The sequence below is a fragment of the Guyanagaster necrorhizus genome (assembly GCF_019112545.1).
Source record: "Guyanagaster necrorhizus MCA 3950 unplaced genomic scaffold BT62scaffold_34, whole genome shotgun sequence".
NCBI classification, from domain to species: domain Eukaryota; kingdom Fungi; phylum Basidiomycota; class Agaricomycetes; order Agaricales; family Physalacriaceae; genus Guyanagaster; species Guyanagaster necrorhizus.
In genome coordinates, this window is record NW_025064913.1 from 10,655 (window position 1) to 26,985 (window position 16,331).

Genomic DNA, 16,331 nt, shown 5'->3' on the forward strand with positions numbered 1-16,331 from the left:
GAGGGATCAAGGCATTGACAGTGCATGACCCAAGCAATGCAACTGAGCGAGAATACTTCCTGCGCCAGGACCATGTATTCAATGCTGACATGTTCAGTACTCCTGGTGATGATGTCTTTGTTGACGTTGCACTCGAGCTGTCTGTGAAGGAGGGAGCAGTTATGTGGCGCTCTGACGGCCATGCAGTCGCGCTACAGAGACTACTGCAAATGCATCAGACCGAAGCCGACAAGTGGACGCGTTTCGGTTACTACAATTACAAACGGGATACATGTGCACATCTCACCTCCATCGCAGGATGTCACATCACAACACATACCACACCGCTCGGACAATTCAACGCAACCTTTGTCCAGATGTACACAACCGATAAATGCCTTACCTATGACATGCGGGCAAGCAATAATGCCAAGTTTGTTACAGCAGTTAATCTGATGAAGAAGTCAAAGTACACATACAATGAGTTTCTTGGGAAATTGTATGGTGTCTTCGCAGATGCAGCATGGCATAACGATGTACATGCACGGATTGAGGCACGAGTCCCACTGGCTAATGCGGAAGATGTGTTCGCAGATGTTCCAGTTGCGAGCTTCTTGGATCTGGTGTATTGTGTTCCACGACAAGACTGGTGGTGAGCCCATTTCTAGAAGCTATATAATGATGAGGATCAGGGCTAATAGTATCCACAGGCAATTTAAATCCGCCAGAGCTCTCGGATTTGCGACATTGATCCAGTGGCAGAATGAAGAGCACAACACAGACATGCGACACCGTTACTATCCAGTCATCCTGACATGTCTTGTCGCATTTATGGTGAATTCGCTTCATGCACGGCCAGAAGAGCGATCAGGACACAAGATGTTGATGCATGCCATCTGGCTGCGAACGTACTGGCAGGAAGATCATCACATGATCCTTCCATGCACGCGAAAGAGAGATGGGACAGATGAGCCAGGACCATATGCAGAAGGAGGACTCTGGTGGATTCCGAGCAGTGTGATTGCATGGCCAACACGGAATGGAGGTGGTACAAGAATACCACGATGCGAGAGTGTCATCCAAGTGCCCAGTGAGGCAGGTTGGAATTTGTTGGGCATTAGAAAGACGCTGAATGAGTTCTGTTCTGAAGATAGTCGCATGAAGCACCAACAATTGGTGGAACGGAAGCCAATGGGCCAGGTCATAGGGTGCACGAGGAAAGCCAAGGGTCGACCTGAGGGGCCAATGCCGAAGACAGAAAGGCTAGCTCGACGGATAGAAATGCCACAAAAATCATATGACTACAGGCCCGATCTGCCACCACAGGACTGGATATACGATGAACAATATCCGGAGCATGCCGGGACATTTCTGAATCAAGTACTACAGCAATATGTGTCTGACATGCTGCAGAAGGTTGGACGGGTGAAATGTGGATGGGAACATTCTCCTCTGACACAGAATGAACGGCGGATGGTTGACATCCGTATCATGAAAGAAAATGATCTTGGAGGAGTGTTGACACATGCACAAATGCATGAAGGAACAGAGAGCCAGTGGGATTCACTGTTTGACAACATCTTCCGGACTCCGAATGAACTGAACGCTAGGAAACGACAGTCTGCACGGAGTAACTGGGGAAAGACGAAATCAATAAAGATGTGGGAAGGATTTGTGCATGATATGTCTTCTTCATGACAAGTGGAAGATATGCGAAGAGCACTGAAGAGGGCATTTGATGAATTCCTGTGGTGTGTTTGGTCTGATAGCACACGGGTGTGTGTTTATGAGAAGTCGGGAGGGGAACTGATTAAACCGGAACGAGTTCGAAAAGAGGATCTACCACATTCAGCGGTCCGCCTCATCCGGAATCCATGGATAGAGAACTGGAGATTTGATATTACGAGTGGCCACATGCCAGCATTGCGGAATGTTGAGGAATGGGAGGAGAGGGAGGATGAAGAGGAAATCATGTCGATAATTGAGAGGGAAGAAAGAGAGAAGCAAAAAGAGATGGATATGCAGGAAAGAGAAGATCGCATTCTCCGAGAGCGCAGAGAAGAAGAGGAATCCTCGGAGGATGAAGTGGAGCCAGACATCAGAAGGCAAATAACAGATGAAAGGGAACCGATCACTATGGAAGGGAACAGAGGGATGCTACTGGGGGAGCCCATTGTGTCGCCCAGTCAGCATCAAAGTTGACAAAGGGAGAAGGGGAGCAAAGAAGATGTTGGAATACAATGTCAATGAAACAATTAGTGACATATTCTGACCATTTCAAAGTATATTGACAAAAGACATGATAGCAAATTGAACAAATTGTTACGGTGCTATTTTCACTCCGACAGATGAAAAGAAGCCTGCAAAGAAAATCGGTCATGTACCACGGACTGCACGTGCTCCATACGCAGATTCTAAAACACCAGAATGGACATATTTCGAGAATCGGTCATGTACCGCGGACTGTATACGCTCCCTACACAAATTCTGAATGGCAAGAATGGCCATATTTCGAGATTCGGTCATGTACCGCGGACTGTATGCGCTACCTACGCCGTTTCTAAAACACAAAAATGTGCATATTTCGAGATTTGGTAATGTACCGCGGATTGTACACGCTACCTACGTGGAATCTAAATGACAAGAATGTGCATATTTCGAGATTCGGTCATGTACCGCGAAACAAATGCACTCCCTACGTCCATGTCATGTGCAAATGGCCGTAGACTTGATGTACCGCGAAACAGACATGCCCCCTGCCAAAGTGCATGGACCATGCACAAGAAGGACCGCTGTGCGTTCGCGGTACCGGCCTGTGCATGGTCCGTCCTCAGAGTGAGGCATCCGTCGTATTTCGTGGTCCCACCACTGCTGTTCTGCGTACCGCCGTTGGTTTAAACCCTAACTTAGGGTTGCTTCTGAGGTTCTTCTGAGCAATTTGTGTACCGCCTACCTATAAAGCGAAGTTATTTCTCAAGGTTATCGAAGCTTCTGGCTTGTCGTCCAATAATGGATGCATTGGACAAAACAGTGGTGGAGGATTATGCCTGTAGGGCTTTTGTGAAATGTGAATGTATTCAAAGATGCCATCAGTTACATGAGACTAGCTTCATTGAATCGATAATGTGACCTAGGGCAGAGCACTATCCTCTTTATTTAAGCCTAGAGACAATCAGTGTTATTCACAGCTTTGATGTCGTTGAAACCAAGTCTGTACTAATACAACGTTTTGGTGAAACCATCAAATCATCGCCCCAATTATCTGTTTCAAGAGCACAGGCATGAAAAATACAAGTGTCTCTAGATTGTATATGGAAATTCTAACTATGTTGAGTACTAAAACAAGGTCAGTCCATTTCTACAAAAGCTGACCCAGAAATGAATCGCAGACCTAAATTGTGAAACGGCCAGGGTTCAGAAACAGGTTACCTGTTATATACTAAATTCCGCTTTCTAGTAAAACTTGTGACGAGATTCCTGGAAAGTAAACGGTCAAGAGTGAGGGCAAAAATAATGCTAGCTCGCCATGATGATGACGGCAGCGCCGTGCGGATAGACGCCGGTGAGATCTCGTTACTTTACTGGTTATGGTGGTTACCACTACTCGGGCCGAATGTCCGAAGTCCGAAAGTGGAACCCTAACCCAATGCTGTACCTTCTTATGCAACCATGACTGTCATCAAGGACAGTGTCGATGACGTGCAGCCGTCACACGTACCACCACCAACGATCCTAAACAGAACTTCTTCGACCGCTGAAGTGTCCGCACCACCTCCTTATGCTAGCAGAGATATTGAGCTGGCGGAGACTAACGCGGATGACAGTGAAGGCCCTTTGTATGCCGGTAGCTGCTACTCTTTCGTTTGATGGCGCTGGCTTATTTTCCTCTTTTGTACAGCCAATCCCGATTCAGTAGCCCTTTCTAATGTACTCACTTTGTGAGCAACTATTCTTTGTCCATACCCAATAATTAAGAGCTAGCTTAGGACCTATACCTCAGAACTGTCTTGTCCGCACTGCTCTGTCTTATGAAATCTGATTGATATTTGAAGGAGAACGATTCGAGCTATAGTAATCTTCGTAATCTGCATGTTCCTCCTCGCTCTTCACCTCCGCGCTGGATCCGCGAAGAAGAAACACTAGCTCATACACGATGGTCTGGCATGGGCCAACATAACTGCATCAAAGTGATGTCTCCGCTATGGCACGCCCGGGTACTCTGCTCAACTGATGGGCGTCCCTAGAGGCGAACATGGCTTGCGTTGGTGCAAGAAGAAAGAGATTACTATTCACGGCATCAATTTTGAAAAGCCAGAATATTGCACTCGACGTGGATACTTCGGTGAGTCCAGTGTTGTATCCCGAAAACGTCGTTGTCTGATCTTCCGTTAGGCACACATGAAACGCCGGTTTTACGGTGATTGGATAGTCGAGTCCAACGAGCCGAGCTGTAAGACGCTGTGGGAGAATTTCCAGGATAAAGTGTGATACGCTTTCGATTCATTGATAATCGGCAATTTGATAGGATTCTGCAGGGATATGTAGCGAAAGGTTCGATGCGCCGTGTATGTTCATCTATGTTGATGCATCGACCAGCCTAATTTCACTGCAGCGTATCGAAGCCCATATGGGGAATCACCAGCCGCCATGGGATAATTGGCGAGAGATGTGCTCTACTACCCCGCGGACTATGATGGGCATCGTTTCGATCCTACCATCTCTCTTTGTATATCTTACAGTACAGTCTCTTCAAGGAAATTCACGAATTTCTGCTATCTTTCGTGACGATGGGAGGGAGCATTGGCACGGTCCGATTTCTCCGAGATCACGTGTTGCATTGCCGTAGATTCCCGTTTGTTCGTAACCATCACTGAGACTATCATTAGCTATTCCCGATTCCCTCTCTTGGACGTAGCGATACGGTTCCAATGACATCTGTGGTAGATCAAACTGACCACCGCAATCAAATCTCGTTCTTGCTTTGAAACACGAAGTACTTGCAAGGGATGTTGTGAATGCTGAACATATGGAGGTGTAACAGTCGTGAGATTGACACATTCGAACACCGGTCTTTCTTTTACCGTGATCAAACCTCGCTTGGTATTTTTGCTTCTCTACAATTCGGCTCCTTCTCTGAGACGCTTGGTACCTAGTGAATGCGACTGCTGGATACAACAGGTCCGTAATATGATGGCCCTCTTATGATCTGGGCCCATACTTATCATTCCCTTCTTCTTAGAACTACCTTATTCCTGTGATTTTGAATGTCGACGAAGCCGAAAGCGGGAATTCGTGCGCTAGTCGGGGAGCACCGCTATTACTCATGTGATCCTTGTGCCGCACTTTTCATTCTCCGATCACCCGAGACATATGGTAAGCTGTTTCTGCCTTCGTATGCACACCTTGCTGATCTGTTCAAGTCAGCCATCACAGGAAGGATTCTCTTCCTCTTTGAGAATGAGGATTTGGCTCCAACGAATTGTATCATGGACTATGGCTTTGATCAAATATTTTCCAAGCAGTCTACTTATGTCTTGGACGAGTAAGATATTCCTGTCTGTTTTTTGGGCTTGTTTCTGACAACGGTATGAGTCCTTGGCTCACTCCTCTGAATGTTTTATAATGAGCTCGAAACGACTTCACTTAGGTATAAGGTACTGATCTTCTGCCATCGCCTTTGAACTGCGTGAATGATATTCTGACATTACCTTCAAGACCTCGAGTAATCGATTCCTTCGATGGACTGACGGATCTTTTGGATCATACCAACGAGAAAACATCGACCTTGCACGATTCTTCACGCAAAGAGGTCATGACGACACCGAGGGCTCGAATGATTCCAGTCTTGAGGTTAATATGTTGCCACCTGTATAGGTATCGTCGGTCAACTTTATGAATATCAAAGTCTTCCAAGCTGTACCTATTTGCCCTTTTATCATTCGTTTATGTACCACACTCTGGTAGAATGTAGTATACAGTACTGAAGTGATAGCGATAGGGCGCAAGGTGTAAGATATGACAACTCAGAGTGCGCTCGACGGTAAGAGAACATGTCTTAGGTATGAAATACAAGCTACATGATATATATGTGTTAAGCTTGACAGTCTGAATGTAAGTAAGTTAAAAACAGAAAAGTAAATGGCATAAATACTATGTGGTCCATGGGTATATACAAGCCCGATTGCAGGGCATACTTATTCCGCCAACATGAAGCATCTTGTAGCTGTGGCATGAAGATGTGTCATCACTGATATGAGTTTGACTACCCTACACTGGACCCTGCGGAATCTCCAGATTGGTGTGGTAGTATACGTTGGACCTAACGTAGACGGGTTGGCGTGGGTTGTTAGCGAATAGGAGTTACGTAGCCGAGGGTTTGAGTTTTTCAGAGCAGATAGGGTGTTACTAGGTAGACATAGTCAGTGAGCGAAGAATAGAGAGAAATCATGGTGTGTTCTATGGGGCTCAGAACTCAGCACTTGAAACTCTGACTTGGTGCGCTGAAAAAGCAAAGTATCTTCCCCAGGTATCACTTGATAAGTGCAGTTAGGAGATGGCCGCATGTATACCCGTGTGTCGCCAGTGCCCCACTACACTAGCCGAGAATGTAAAAGGAGGAAGAAGATAAGAGAATCATCTGTTGGAAAAAAGGGGAGTCCATAGTTAGGCTTTAACATTGAGCAACCGCTCCACCTGTGATTAGCACAATTTCGAATAGGGAGAGCACGCTGCCGCCCTCAGCGTGGATGAACTGGTCACCACTCCGTCGTCGTCTCGATTCCCAGTAGTTCGAGGTGGTTACCGTCGTCACAGTCTTGTCCTCGCATCCGGTGTGTAGTGTAGGTTAATGGTAGATATGAAGATAATGATCACGAGAAAAGGAATTTTACTGCGAACTGTGGGAACAAAATAAGAGGTATAAGGACTAGAAACCACACCGCCGCCCCAAGCCAATCCCTTTCGTGAATGTGCATCTGTGCCTTTATCGATGCGGCGCCGTGCTCATCGTGAATTAGGTATTTTGAGCCTTGGTGGCCAAAATATTGTGTTGGCGAAGTAAATAATCTTGTAGAAAGGAAAGGAAAGGAAAAACAGCATGTGGACACAAGAAGAAGAACCAAAAAAAGAGGACGCACCTGCACGTCTCGTGGCATCAATTCCAGAAGAACGGCAACGCGTACTTCCACATCGGTGGAAGAAATCATCCGCCTATAGCCAAGCATTGATCATTCCGTTGACTCAGGAAGAGCAAGACATCTAAGTGAATGGTATATCAAACAGTGGGGTTATAAGTAGGACACTTCTCTATCCTAGCAATAAATTCACACTTTGCGATACCAAATAAGTGAATCCTTCTTCGTTCCAGCGACAGCAGGTATCTGGTAAGGGGCCATGGAGACTCGGAGAGTGTTGCAAAGGTCAACGTAGGTCGATCTTTCTCCTAACTCTGATCTCAGTGCTGTGACGAGAGCATCTGTGAAAATCCCAGCGACGTTTCCATCATCGCTCCAGACCTCCCTTGCGAACTCAAACTCCCGGCATGCTGCGAGAACAACATGAGATGTCATGTCTGCAGACCAGTTCTCCGCTAGCACCGACGGAGCTCCAGGCCAATGTTTCTGCAAGCTCTTGTCGGCAGATTGTAACACACCGTCTTCTCTGTTGGAGACTGGTGGCAAATCCCGTAGGTGGCCTGGAGAGGTTAAGAGGGATATATCACGGGTGGCGCTGCCAGAATGGCAGCAATCAAGAATGAGAGTGATGTTGTCGCCCTTTGTATCACGGATCAAGGAAATTATGGTATTAAGTTCCCTATCGCTGATATCAGAAATCGGATGGCCATCTGTATCAAGTTCATCACGGTCTACGGGACATATGGCTTCGACGGATCCCAGGTGCGCCGATCCACCGACTTTATCCTCGAAGTAATTTGAACAAAAGTAGTGCGATCCATGCCCGGAAAAGTAGATAATGATCGAATCTCCTATCTCAATGAGAGGATTGGTACGAATATCGTGAAGCGCTTTGATGATATTTTCACGAGAGGGAAACAATGAATCATGCCTTGATCCATCGAGACGGCCCAAGAGTAGTTGTATGCGGCACTTCGGAACACCTAAGTCAATAAAATATTTCTCCATTGTTATTGCATCGAAGACGCAGCCTCGTAAGGGAAGCTGCCGGTATGCGTCAATTCCTATAATGACCACCCAAAAGCGAGAAGCTTCTATGCCGCTTGGAAACTGAACAACCAGTTAGAGAAATTGATATCTTCAAAGGACGTGAAACACAGACGCCTACCTCGTAATTCTCTTGTGCTCGATGGCTAACCCGGAGACTTGGTACAATTGTAACTCGCTGCAGCTCTGACAGACTACACCGAAGTTTGTATAGGGTGTCAAGAACCACAGCCGTCTTTACGGCCTTGTTTTTGGTTTCCATGGATGCTCCCTCTAAGGCCAATACCCTTTCCTTCGCTTTCTGTAGAATGGCAGGTGAATCAATCTCGTCCGAATGCATCCCATACTCCTCGGCAATTTTGATTTCGGATTCTTTCAGGGAGGATATTCGCCTCTCAAGTATTTGTATCTCCTTTCTAATTCGTAAGATTCGGTCCTGTTCAATCGTCATTGGTCATATGTCCAGTCAAGATGCTAATGCGTTCTCCTACCATGAACAATGCCTGGGAAGACGATCCATGGGATGAAGAGTCAAGGAATGGGCGACACTCTGAGTGTCCTGGTAAGGACATTTCATAGCTCTTGCTTGACGCAGCTGAAGGAAATCCTGCAAGTCCTCGAGAGTATTCTATCGTAGGGAGAACGTTATCAGACGGATCGATCATCGTCGGTGTCGTGGAAGTGACGTGGACAAAGTTCCACAGCCTTTAAATGTACTGGTATATTTAAAGTACGAAAATATGGGATCCAGAATAACGGCATCCTTAGGTCCAAACGAGATCCTTTTCACTAACATCACAGCTCAACACTTCCAGGACTCACAGTAGACGATAGCAATTGTATGTGTACCGGCTTATCCAGCTATGTCAGGACAGCCTACTATGATAGGTGTATGAATTGCGATACACATCTTCAAAGGTGTCTTCATCTATTTCGTCTCACCGCCCTGTGCTGGACTGCAATTTGATCCTAGAAGTCACAGCTTCACAACAGCTTCAGGCAGCGGCATTATACAGCACTGAATAACGAAGCTGTTAGAATGCTGTGAAGGGCTGTTCCAAGGGTCTTGCCCTATTCGGAAAACGCGACCATTTACACCTCCCTAGCTTTCATGCATTCTCCCATTCTTCTCTCCATAGCCTGTGTAAGCGTTGTATCATTCACTAAGATTTTGCGCCCTTGCTAATAGGAAGATTCTGCCATCTAGTAAAGATTGTTAGGTCCTAATACTTTCCGTTCCTTCCATGTCCTTGTTGGCGATCTTTCAAAATCCTCTCATAGTCAAAGATTCCGGAATCGAGCTACGCGATTGTATCCATCACAGTCTCTGGAACTTCCTTTCGTCCTGCGAAATCATGTCAACCGCTACAGCCCCATTAAAGATTGCATTTACTCCACATCATCCCCCTCCTCCGAGGCGTCATGCACTACTCATTGGAGTGCAAAACTACAATGAGAATCCGCTTGATGGATCTCTAAATGATGTCCAGGCTCTCCATGACATCCTTGCTCTCCAATATAATTTTCGTCCAAATGACATTACTTTGGTGACGGACAACGGCAGTAGGCGACCAACCCGCACCAACATCCTCAGCGCTATTCATAATTTGGTTCATAACGCCCAGGCGAACGATAGTTTTCTCATATACTACGCTGGACATGGAACTCGATATTCAGGATCTATGTACTCCGACTTGCCTTCAATGCAGGAAGACGTTGTGGAGGCAATATGTCCCATAGATCGGGGAAGCGTCGTTAACGGAGAGATGGTATTCGATATCACTGACCGAGATATCGATGCTATTGTTTCCGGGGTGTCGGCGAGGCTCACCTGCATTTTTGATTGTTGTCACTCAGGCACGGTGCTTGATATCATGAACTGTAGATCGACGAAGGTTCGATATGCAAATCCGCTTCCCGACATGGGAAGAGCTTTGTACCAGAAGTCTCAAAAATGCCTACGCGTCGGCAGAAATTCGGAGTACCATATTTTTATCCTTGCATGCAAGAGCTATCAGATTGCGTTGGAATGTAATACGGACTCTGGCGATAGGATACATGGGGCTTTTACGCAAGCCCTTCTCCATGCCTTAGAGTCAGACATTGAGAGAACCATGATTTACGAGCAGCTCATGGGTCAAATCGGAGTTCTTCCATCGCAGACGCCTGTGATTTATGCCGGTAGCTATACAGGTCGTCTGTGGAGCATCGGTGGGTTTATTTCCTAATGAAAATGTCTGCTGCTCTTTGCATATCATTAGGCAAGAACTAGCCATAGAATACAATCAACTGGCATGGTTATGGCCAAGAGGGCTTTACCATACTTTGCTTATAATCCTACTGGTAGCAATTTTTTTCTTTTCGTACATCAGCTTAACTTTGGCCCTGTAGTCTTGGATCAGCGTCTTAACTTCTCTTCGGGGTATTTGTATAGTTACTATAGATTACGATCCGTGAATAATGATAAACCGATTTTCAAAATATTGAGCTGAAGAAACCCCAACTCCACGAAGAAGTCCTACAATATTTTCAGTCTAGGTATCGTCGAGAAAATATATAGGACGCACGGACCATCTTGACTGGAAGGTCGAGCGCTGGTGACCCAGCAATCAGATCAAAGAACAGGATGCCGCGAGTGGTGGTCTGGCCTATGAAACAACAAAACCATAATCAGAAAACCGTAGCCGCGAAACCGTAACCTCAGAACAGTAACCAGGAGAACGAAACACAAACACCGAGGAACAACGTTGCAGCACCCCATCCAAGGAACAATCCGGAATCAGGAGCAGCAGAGCTTGGGCCCATGAAGACCTCGAAAGGCAAACACAGCCCGAGTCCCGAGGACGCGCAGTGTCACAGTATGTCATACAGCCCGGTAGCAGAGGCGAAATGGTCGGGCAACAGGCGGTCGGTATATAAAACTGCAATGATGGCCGGGTCCCGACTCCCGATCCGAGGGCTCCTACTACCATCATCGATCCTGTGGCTCGCTTTTCTCCTCTCCTGTATGTTGGTACCCTCACCTAGATCAACGGCGTACGAAGAGGGCACGATAGCGAGACCTTGTACGTCGTTTGATGGACTTGTTTGAATTACAATTAACACATGCAGGACCATTTTCGTGGAACTTGCTACCTTCAGACGGATGTATATAGGCGTGATAATCGACGCCAGGATTCTGAAGATGGACACTGAAGCTAAAGTAAGTGCCTTAATGCTCGATTGTTGCTGACAGATCTACCGGCATTGTTAGAGTTGAGTACAAAATGTCCAATGAGGCGGACCTTTATAACGAGAACCAGACCCTTGATTCTCTTTGGCTAACGACACAATAGTACGCGTGTCTCCCATCTGCAGTCGGTTTTGGCTGGCCTAATTAAAAGCATATAGTTAAGTTTTATGGACATATTGAAAGGATTCAAGCTGTCGTGCGCGCTCCGCAATATGCAACCACGTAAGAAATAGCGGGGTCGTAGAAAGCAATGATGGGGCGATATCTTTGTCATCAGCATTTTGTGAAGGACTACGTGCATCTGCGCCCTATACGCACTCACCTAATGAGAATCATATAACCAGCTTTCGAGCGGTGTATCCTTCTCGAATGGAAGAACGGAGGATTCACATGGCTTGGCCGGGAAACGACGTTCATTTGTTGTCTCGTGCAGGTGCGTTCCATTTCTCTTGATATTGCTTACCTTTACATTGGGCTGACTATTCTGAATGTCCAGCTTGCTCATCGATGCATGGGCATTGAGATATTCTGAAAGCTGACGCCCACCTTACTACGAACGAACAACACCAAGGACATGAAAGAATGGGGAAACGATAAGCCGAGCGATTGCGAGGCCGCGGTTTTGCCAAGTACATCATCTGATGAGGACGATGCTGACCATATTCGATCGTGGTGATGCCTCCATTCCTATTTGTCTCACTCTTGGCTAGGTTGGTTATCTATCTCCCAAATATTTCTCCTTAGAATTGGTCCCAGCGGTCAGTGTACATTCCTTGTTGTCGAATTCCATACCGGTAGCATTTTAGTCCCTACACCATATCGACTCTTCTTGATTTTGGGCTGTTCTGACTCGTGTCGACGTGTATTAAGACCCTCTGTTACGCGCTTGTGTTTCCGACGCATTGGGGCCGTGACAACATCTCATCGAGGACCTCAGCATCCGTGAATGCAATGAACAAATAGAACCACGGAAAATAAGGGAAAGAAAGAGGAACTCCGTGATGCACTACGAGCATACGACAATAGTATCAAACAATTCTTCCAGCTCCCGGATTCATCCGTAAGCTTGATCCCAACGAAGATCGTATATCTCAGCAGAAAGCCAACTCTCCTCAGGCCCTTTCTTCTCTCCTTTTCTCCCTTCCTGTGTATCCACTTCGGAAAAGCCTTTATCATGCCCTTACCTCCCACTGCCTTTATCATCAATGACCTTCGTGTGCAACGCCAATCCACCATGGAAGATACTAGGATATGACGATCACGTTCACAGGAATGGAAGGAGACGTGGCCGGTTCTTCAGGGTGTGTCGAGACATATGGTGAGATATCCTGCTACAAGTCGATGTTGAGGTGTGGTGGGCGGAAGTAGTCATGAAGTTCGACCATAATTGATGTCTTTGTGGAATCTTCCTTGACCATCATGAGGGCGATTGGGTTACGTAGTCCGTAGGGCTGCCCACCATACCCGTGCATAAGGCGGATACGGGTACCGTATATATGAGCCCGTATCCGTACCGTCGGCGGTTTGGAAATCGATTTTACGACCGTATTTGTACGGTTATTGTACGGATAGGCGAAATTTGCATGAAGACCCCTTGCATTGGGTATGTAATTGATCAAATCAATGAAACGTTTGCTTTAACATAAGGTTTACCTTCCTTAGGTCACCATCCTTTTACAACATGCCCGTATACGGGATACGATATGGGTGCGTACGAGATACGGTCAAAACCGTACTGTACCGTCGAGGCCCTTTTTCTCATACTGTATACGGCTGTACCTTATATGACCGTAACCATACATAGTACAGTGGACATCCCTAGTAGTCCGTCGGATGTGGATATGTTTGGGTATTATACCTGAAAGAATGCCAAAGCGAGAAAAAAAAGGACGAAGAGAAGGTCGGTGAGGACGGCAGTGGAGAACAGTCGTACGCTGGAGAGGGGGTATTGTTAAGCGACAGAGAATCATGACACATGTATGGGTATTGCTGCGCGTTCGTAGACAGTACATGGAAAAGCCTCCGAGACAAACATGTCGCAATCGGTGAAGGCATATGGTCTGAGGCGTATGTGTGCATATCATTAGGTGAGTCAGCGAAATGCATGGTCTTTGCGGTCGAGACCTTAGACGAGATGTAGTAAGGCATTATGGATCCGTTCATCAAACGATGTGCTCGTCTTTATACCTTACCTCTTCTTGCAATTGAGGATGGTGGTTCTGATATGGCCTTTGAGCAAGGGCCTCAAAAGCCGAGTCCGGCACGCCATAGCCCTATATGACCCGGAGGAGATAATGGTGCCCTTCAAGCGTAATTGGCACTTAGACCACTGTAAGCAAGGAGGCCTCTTGTCAGGATATCTCAATGTCGATGAAGAGTTTGGACATTATCCAGCTCTGGTGGGCTGTCACGCTTATTACGACGTATTGGGGTCTATCAATTGTCTCGCAATGGTGCATTACACATCGATTCATATAAGTCATAATCCGCTTCCACACCAACAGTAAATGGTACAAATTGGTTAGAATCAGAATTCAATTCAATGTCGTGGTCCTATCAATCATGCTGGTCTGTATTAATATGCTGAGTTCACGGACCCTGATGATATCACAAACTGTAAGTCTTTTCAGTTGTTCTAAATTTGATCACCCCATACTGTAGGCCAAATATAGACATATGAATCTCATTGGGACAGTTGTTGATAGCAATCCTCCATAGAGCTGTTGACCGAGAGCACCCATTCATGATCCATGATTCATGAATATTTAAAACATCATATACATCAATACAGCAACACCAGAAATGAATAGTCCATCAAGAAAGTGTAAAGTGCTCACTGCATACATTGAGACAAAACTTGAGTAAGTCACCTTATTGAATCTGGAAGAAGGAATATCTCAATTCACAAATTGCCATGGAGAATGATTATTGGATGATCAATGATCGATTATTGCTGGTTGCAGCTGTCATTTGGTGCCCAAGCATTACAGACCACAGACCAATAGCTAGATCACTTCCAAATCATTGAGTAATCAGAAAGTTTCTTGGAGCCCACCCAAAGCATAGAAGATGTCCCTTTATGCTAAGCATCTGTCATTGAATTGTCTCTCATTAGTAATAATACAGAATTATTTGAGAGCTTAAAGGTCTCTGCTACTCCCATGTCTGAGGTAATTGCAGTGAAGAGAGAATATTGATGCCAAAGTCCAAATTTAAATGAAGAACAAGATTAAAATAGAGGACAAGCCAAAAAGATAGAACACTACACATGCATCACTCTGATAGAAGTGCTCACTGAATTGCTGAGTCCTCTGCTTGACCTGTATGCTGAAGTGCACTACACTAATTAGGAATTACAAGGAAATACATGACATGCTTGGAAGTGCAGGTACATGGAATCCTATCATCCCTTCATTTGTCAACCATGCATACAAAGTGTCATTCTAGGCAGGACTTCTTACAAAAGAGATGCTCAGGCATGGTATCAAGATTATTAATGCCAATTTCCAATGCTAAGATGAATAGAATGCTAGGCCAGATTCCTTCATTCTGAAATTGACATCAAATCATATAAATCTGACTGGAAGAATGATTTACAGTATCATATGACTACTACAATCTATAGTTGACATCTATTGACACACCCTGAATATGTCCATGCATGCAATTTTGTGAAATACAGTACAACATGCTAAGTACAAATGTACTATTAAGCAGATGAAGCAAAACAGAGCTAGAGTGCAATAAAAGAAAGGCTAGTCATGATGGGCTTGAGTGATGATTGGTGGAGTACATGACTTAGCTTCAGGATGATACTGAAGGGTCACACTGTGCAGGAAGTCTCAGTACTTGACACTGAATGCACTGACAATAGCACAGAGCTTGTGCACTAAGAATAGAAATCATGTGGAATTATGGATATGACCTTGCACATGAGAAACTGCACATGTTAACCATGTGAGAGACTCCACATATGACTTCTGCATGGGACTTTATGCAGTACTGATGTATGATGCATAACCATGAGGTGAATTAATTGATGTGCTCTAGGCCAGAGGTGACACATTGTGAGTAAGACAGAATATCCAGGCACTTAGCTAGAGAACATAACAATTGTGGCTGACTCCAGATGTGAGAGATAGCCTCAGAGCTCTGGAACAGATCTTGAGTATGGCAGAATAATCTCAAGAATATAAGAAAGCAAAGAGACCTGTGGCTAGGCCCACTAACAGAGCTAACCAATGTCAGGTCACATAGAAACAGAGAGTGCAGTTCCAGCCCAGAACAGAATATGCACATCAGACAGTGACACACATGGGAATGACTTGTGAGGGACTCCAGAATGGAGTCCTGCACATTGAAACTACTACATTAGGTTTTTCTTAGTAAGTACAGTAGTAGCCTATTTAAATACTGCATTGTAATAGTAGTAGACAAGTTTCCAACCTCCCACAGTTGCAGTGTATTATGCATGAAGGCCTTGTACTTCAGCTCTGGGTTTGTGTTTGTAACTTCAGGCAAGAGAATAGACCACTTATTGAGATCATTAAGAGAGAATTCAGAACTGTGTGAGGCATTGCAGCTCCCATGGGACTCTAGTTCGATTTAACAAGAGGTTTTGAATTGCACTCTAGCCTGAGAATAAGAGAGCAGTGTCTGAAGGGCACTCTTTTGAGTTTTTGAGATATCTGTGATGCAATGCACTACAGGTGGCAGAGGTTCAAACTCTTTGGCTTGATCAGTGCTTGCTTTTTGTGTTATTTCTGCAGATTGACAGAAGTTCAAACCCTTCAGATCTGTGAATGGGATTTTATTGCATTTCTGTGTCTCTGGATCACATATATTTGAATCCTGTGGGTCTATGATCAGTTTGGAAACTTGTGCACAGAGGTTTGAACCCTTTGGCACTTTTGAACATGTTTTGGAAGTGTTTCTGCTTA

General features: G+C 45.4%; 6 protein-coding genes across 6 annotated transcripts; 5 read left to right on the plus strand and 1 right to left on the minus strand.

Moving 5' to 3' along the window:
* Nucleotides 1-89: 89 nt before the first annotated feature.
* Nucleotides 90-2,181, plus strand: BT62DRAFT_1011064 (uncharacterized protein; the record flags this gene model as incomplete). The annotated part of the gene is made up of 3 exons (XM_043177728.1): nucleotides 90-631; nucleotides 690-1,653; nucleotides 1,774-2,181. 3 exons carry the CDS (start codon nucleotides 90-92, stop codon nucleotides 2,179-2,181), a joined length of 1,914 nt encoding a protein of 637 aa, XP_043035272.1.
* A 1,467-nt stretch (nucleotides 2,182-3,648) lies between these two features.
* Nucleotides 3,649-4,825, plus strand: BT62DRAFT_1011066 (uncharacterized protein; the record flags this gene model as incomplete). Its single annotated transcript, XM_043177729.1, has 8 exons — nucleotides 3,649-3,823; nucleotides 3,878-3,906; nucleotides 4,032-4,193; nucleotides 4,224-4,240; nucleotides 4,291-4,321; nucleotides 4,372-4,461; nucleotides 4,515-4,544; nucleotides 4,592-4,825. The coding sequence occupies 8 exons, from the start codon at nucleotides 3,649-3,651 to the stop codon at nucleotides 4,823-4,825; spliced, it is 768 nt and encodes a 255-aa protein (XP_043035273.1).
* Nucleotides 4,826-5,243: 418 nt separating this feature from the next.
* Nucleotides 5,244-5,853, plus strand: BT62DRAFT_1011067 (uncharacterized protein; the record flags this gene model as incomplete). The annotated part of the gene is made up of 4 exons (XM_043177730.1): nucleotides 5,244-5,352; nucleotides 5,404-5,521; nucleotides 5,627-5,633; nucleotides 5,695-5,853. 4 exons carry the CDS (start codon nucleotides 5,244-5,246, stop codon nucleotides 5,851-5,853), a joined length of 393 nt encoding a protein of 130 aa, XP_043035274.1.
* Nucleotides 5,854-7,697: 1,844 nt separating this feature from the next.
* Nucleotides 7,698-8,829, minus strand: BT62DRAFT_955402 (uncharacterized protein; the record flags this gene model as incomplete). The annotated part of the gene is made up of 3 exons (XM_043188336.1): nucleotides 8,651-8,829; nucleotides 8,281-8,595; nucleotides 7,698-8,222 (listed from the first exon to the last, which is right to left on the minus strand). Coding segments are annotated over exons 1-3 (1,014 nt in total), but the record flags the coding sequence as incomplete, so codon positions are not given.
* A 537-nt stretch (nucleotides 8,830-9,366) lies between these two features.
* Nucleotides 9,367-10,541, plus strand: BT62DRAFT_936672 (uncharacterized protein). Its single transcript, XM_043187171.1, has one exon. The coding sequence runs from the start codon at nucleotides 9,404-9,406 to the stop codon at nucleotides 10,385-10,387; it is 984 nt and encodes a 327-aa protein (XP_043035276.1). The 5' UTR covers nucleotides 9,367-9,403; the 3' UTR covers nucleotides 10,388-10,541.
* Nucleotides 10,542-12,596: 2,055 nt separating this feature from the next.
* BT62DRAFT_923019 (uncharacterized protein) lies at nucleotides 12,597-14,588 on the plus strand (the record flags this gene model as incomplete). Its single annotated transcript, XM_043184465.1, has 10 exons — nucleotides 12,597-12,692; nucleotides 12,834-12,998; nucleotides 13,054-13,098; nucleotides 13,217-13,336; nucleotides 13,395-13,458; nucleotides 13,479-13,530; nucleotides 13,628-13,790; nucleotides 13,980-14,007; nucleotides 14,183-14,252; nucleotides 14,507-14,588. 10 exons carry the CDS (start codon nucleotides 12,597-12,599, stop codon nucleotides 14,586-14,588), a joined length of 885 nt encoding a protein of 294 aa, XP_043035277.1.
* Nucleotides 14,589-16,331: the final 1,743 nt, after the last annotated feature.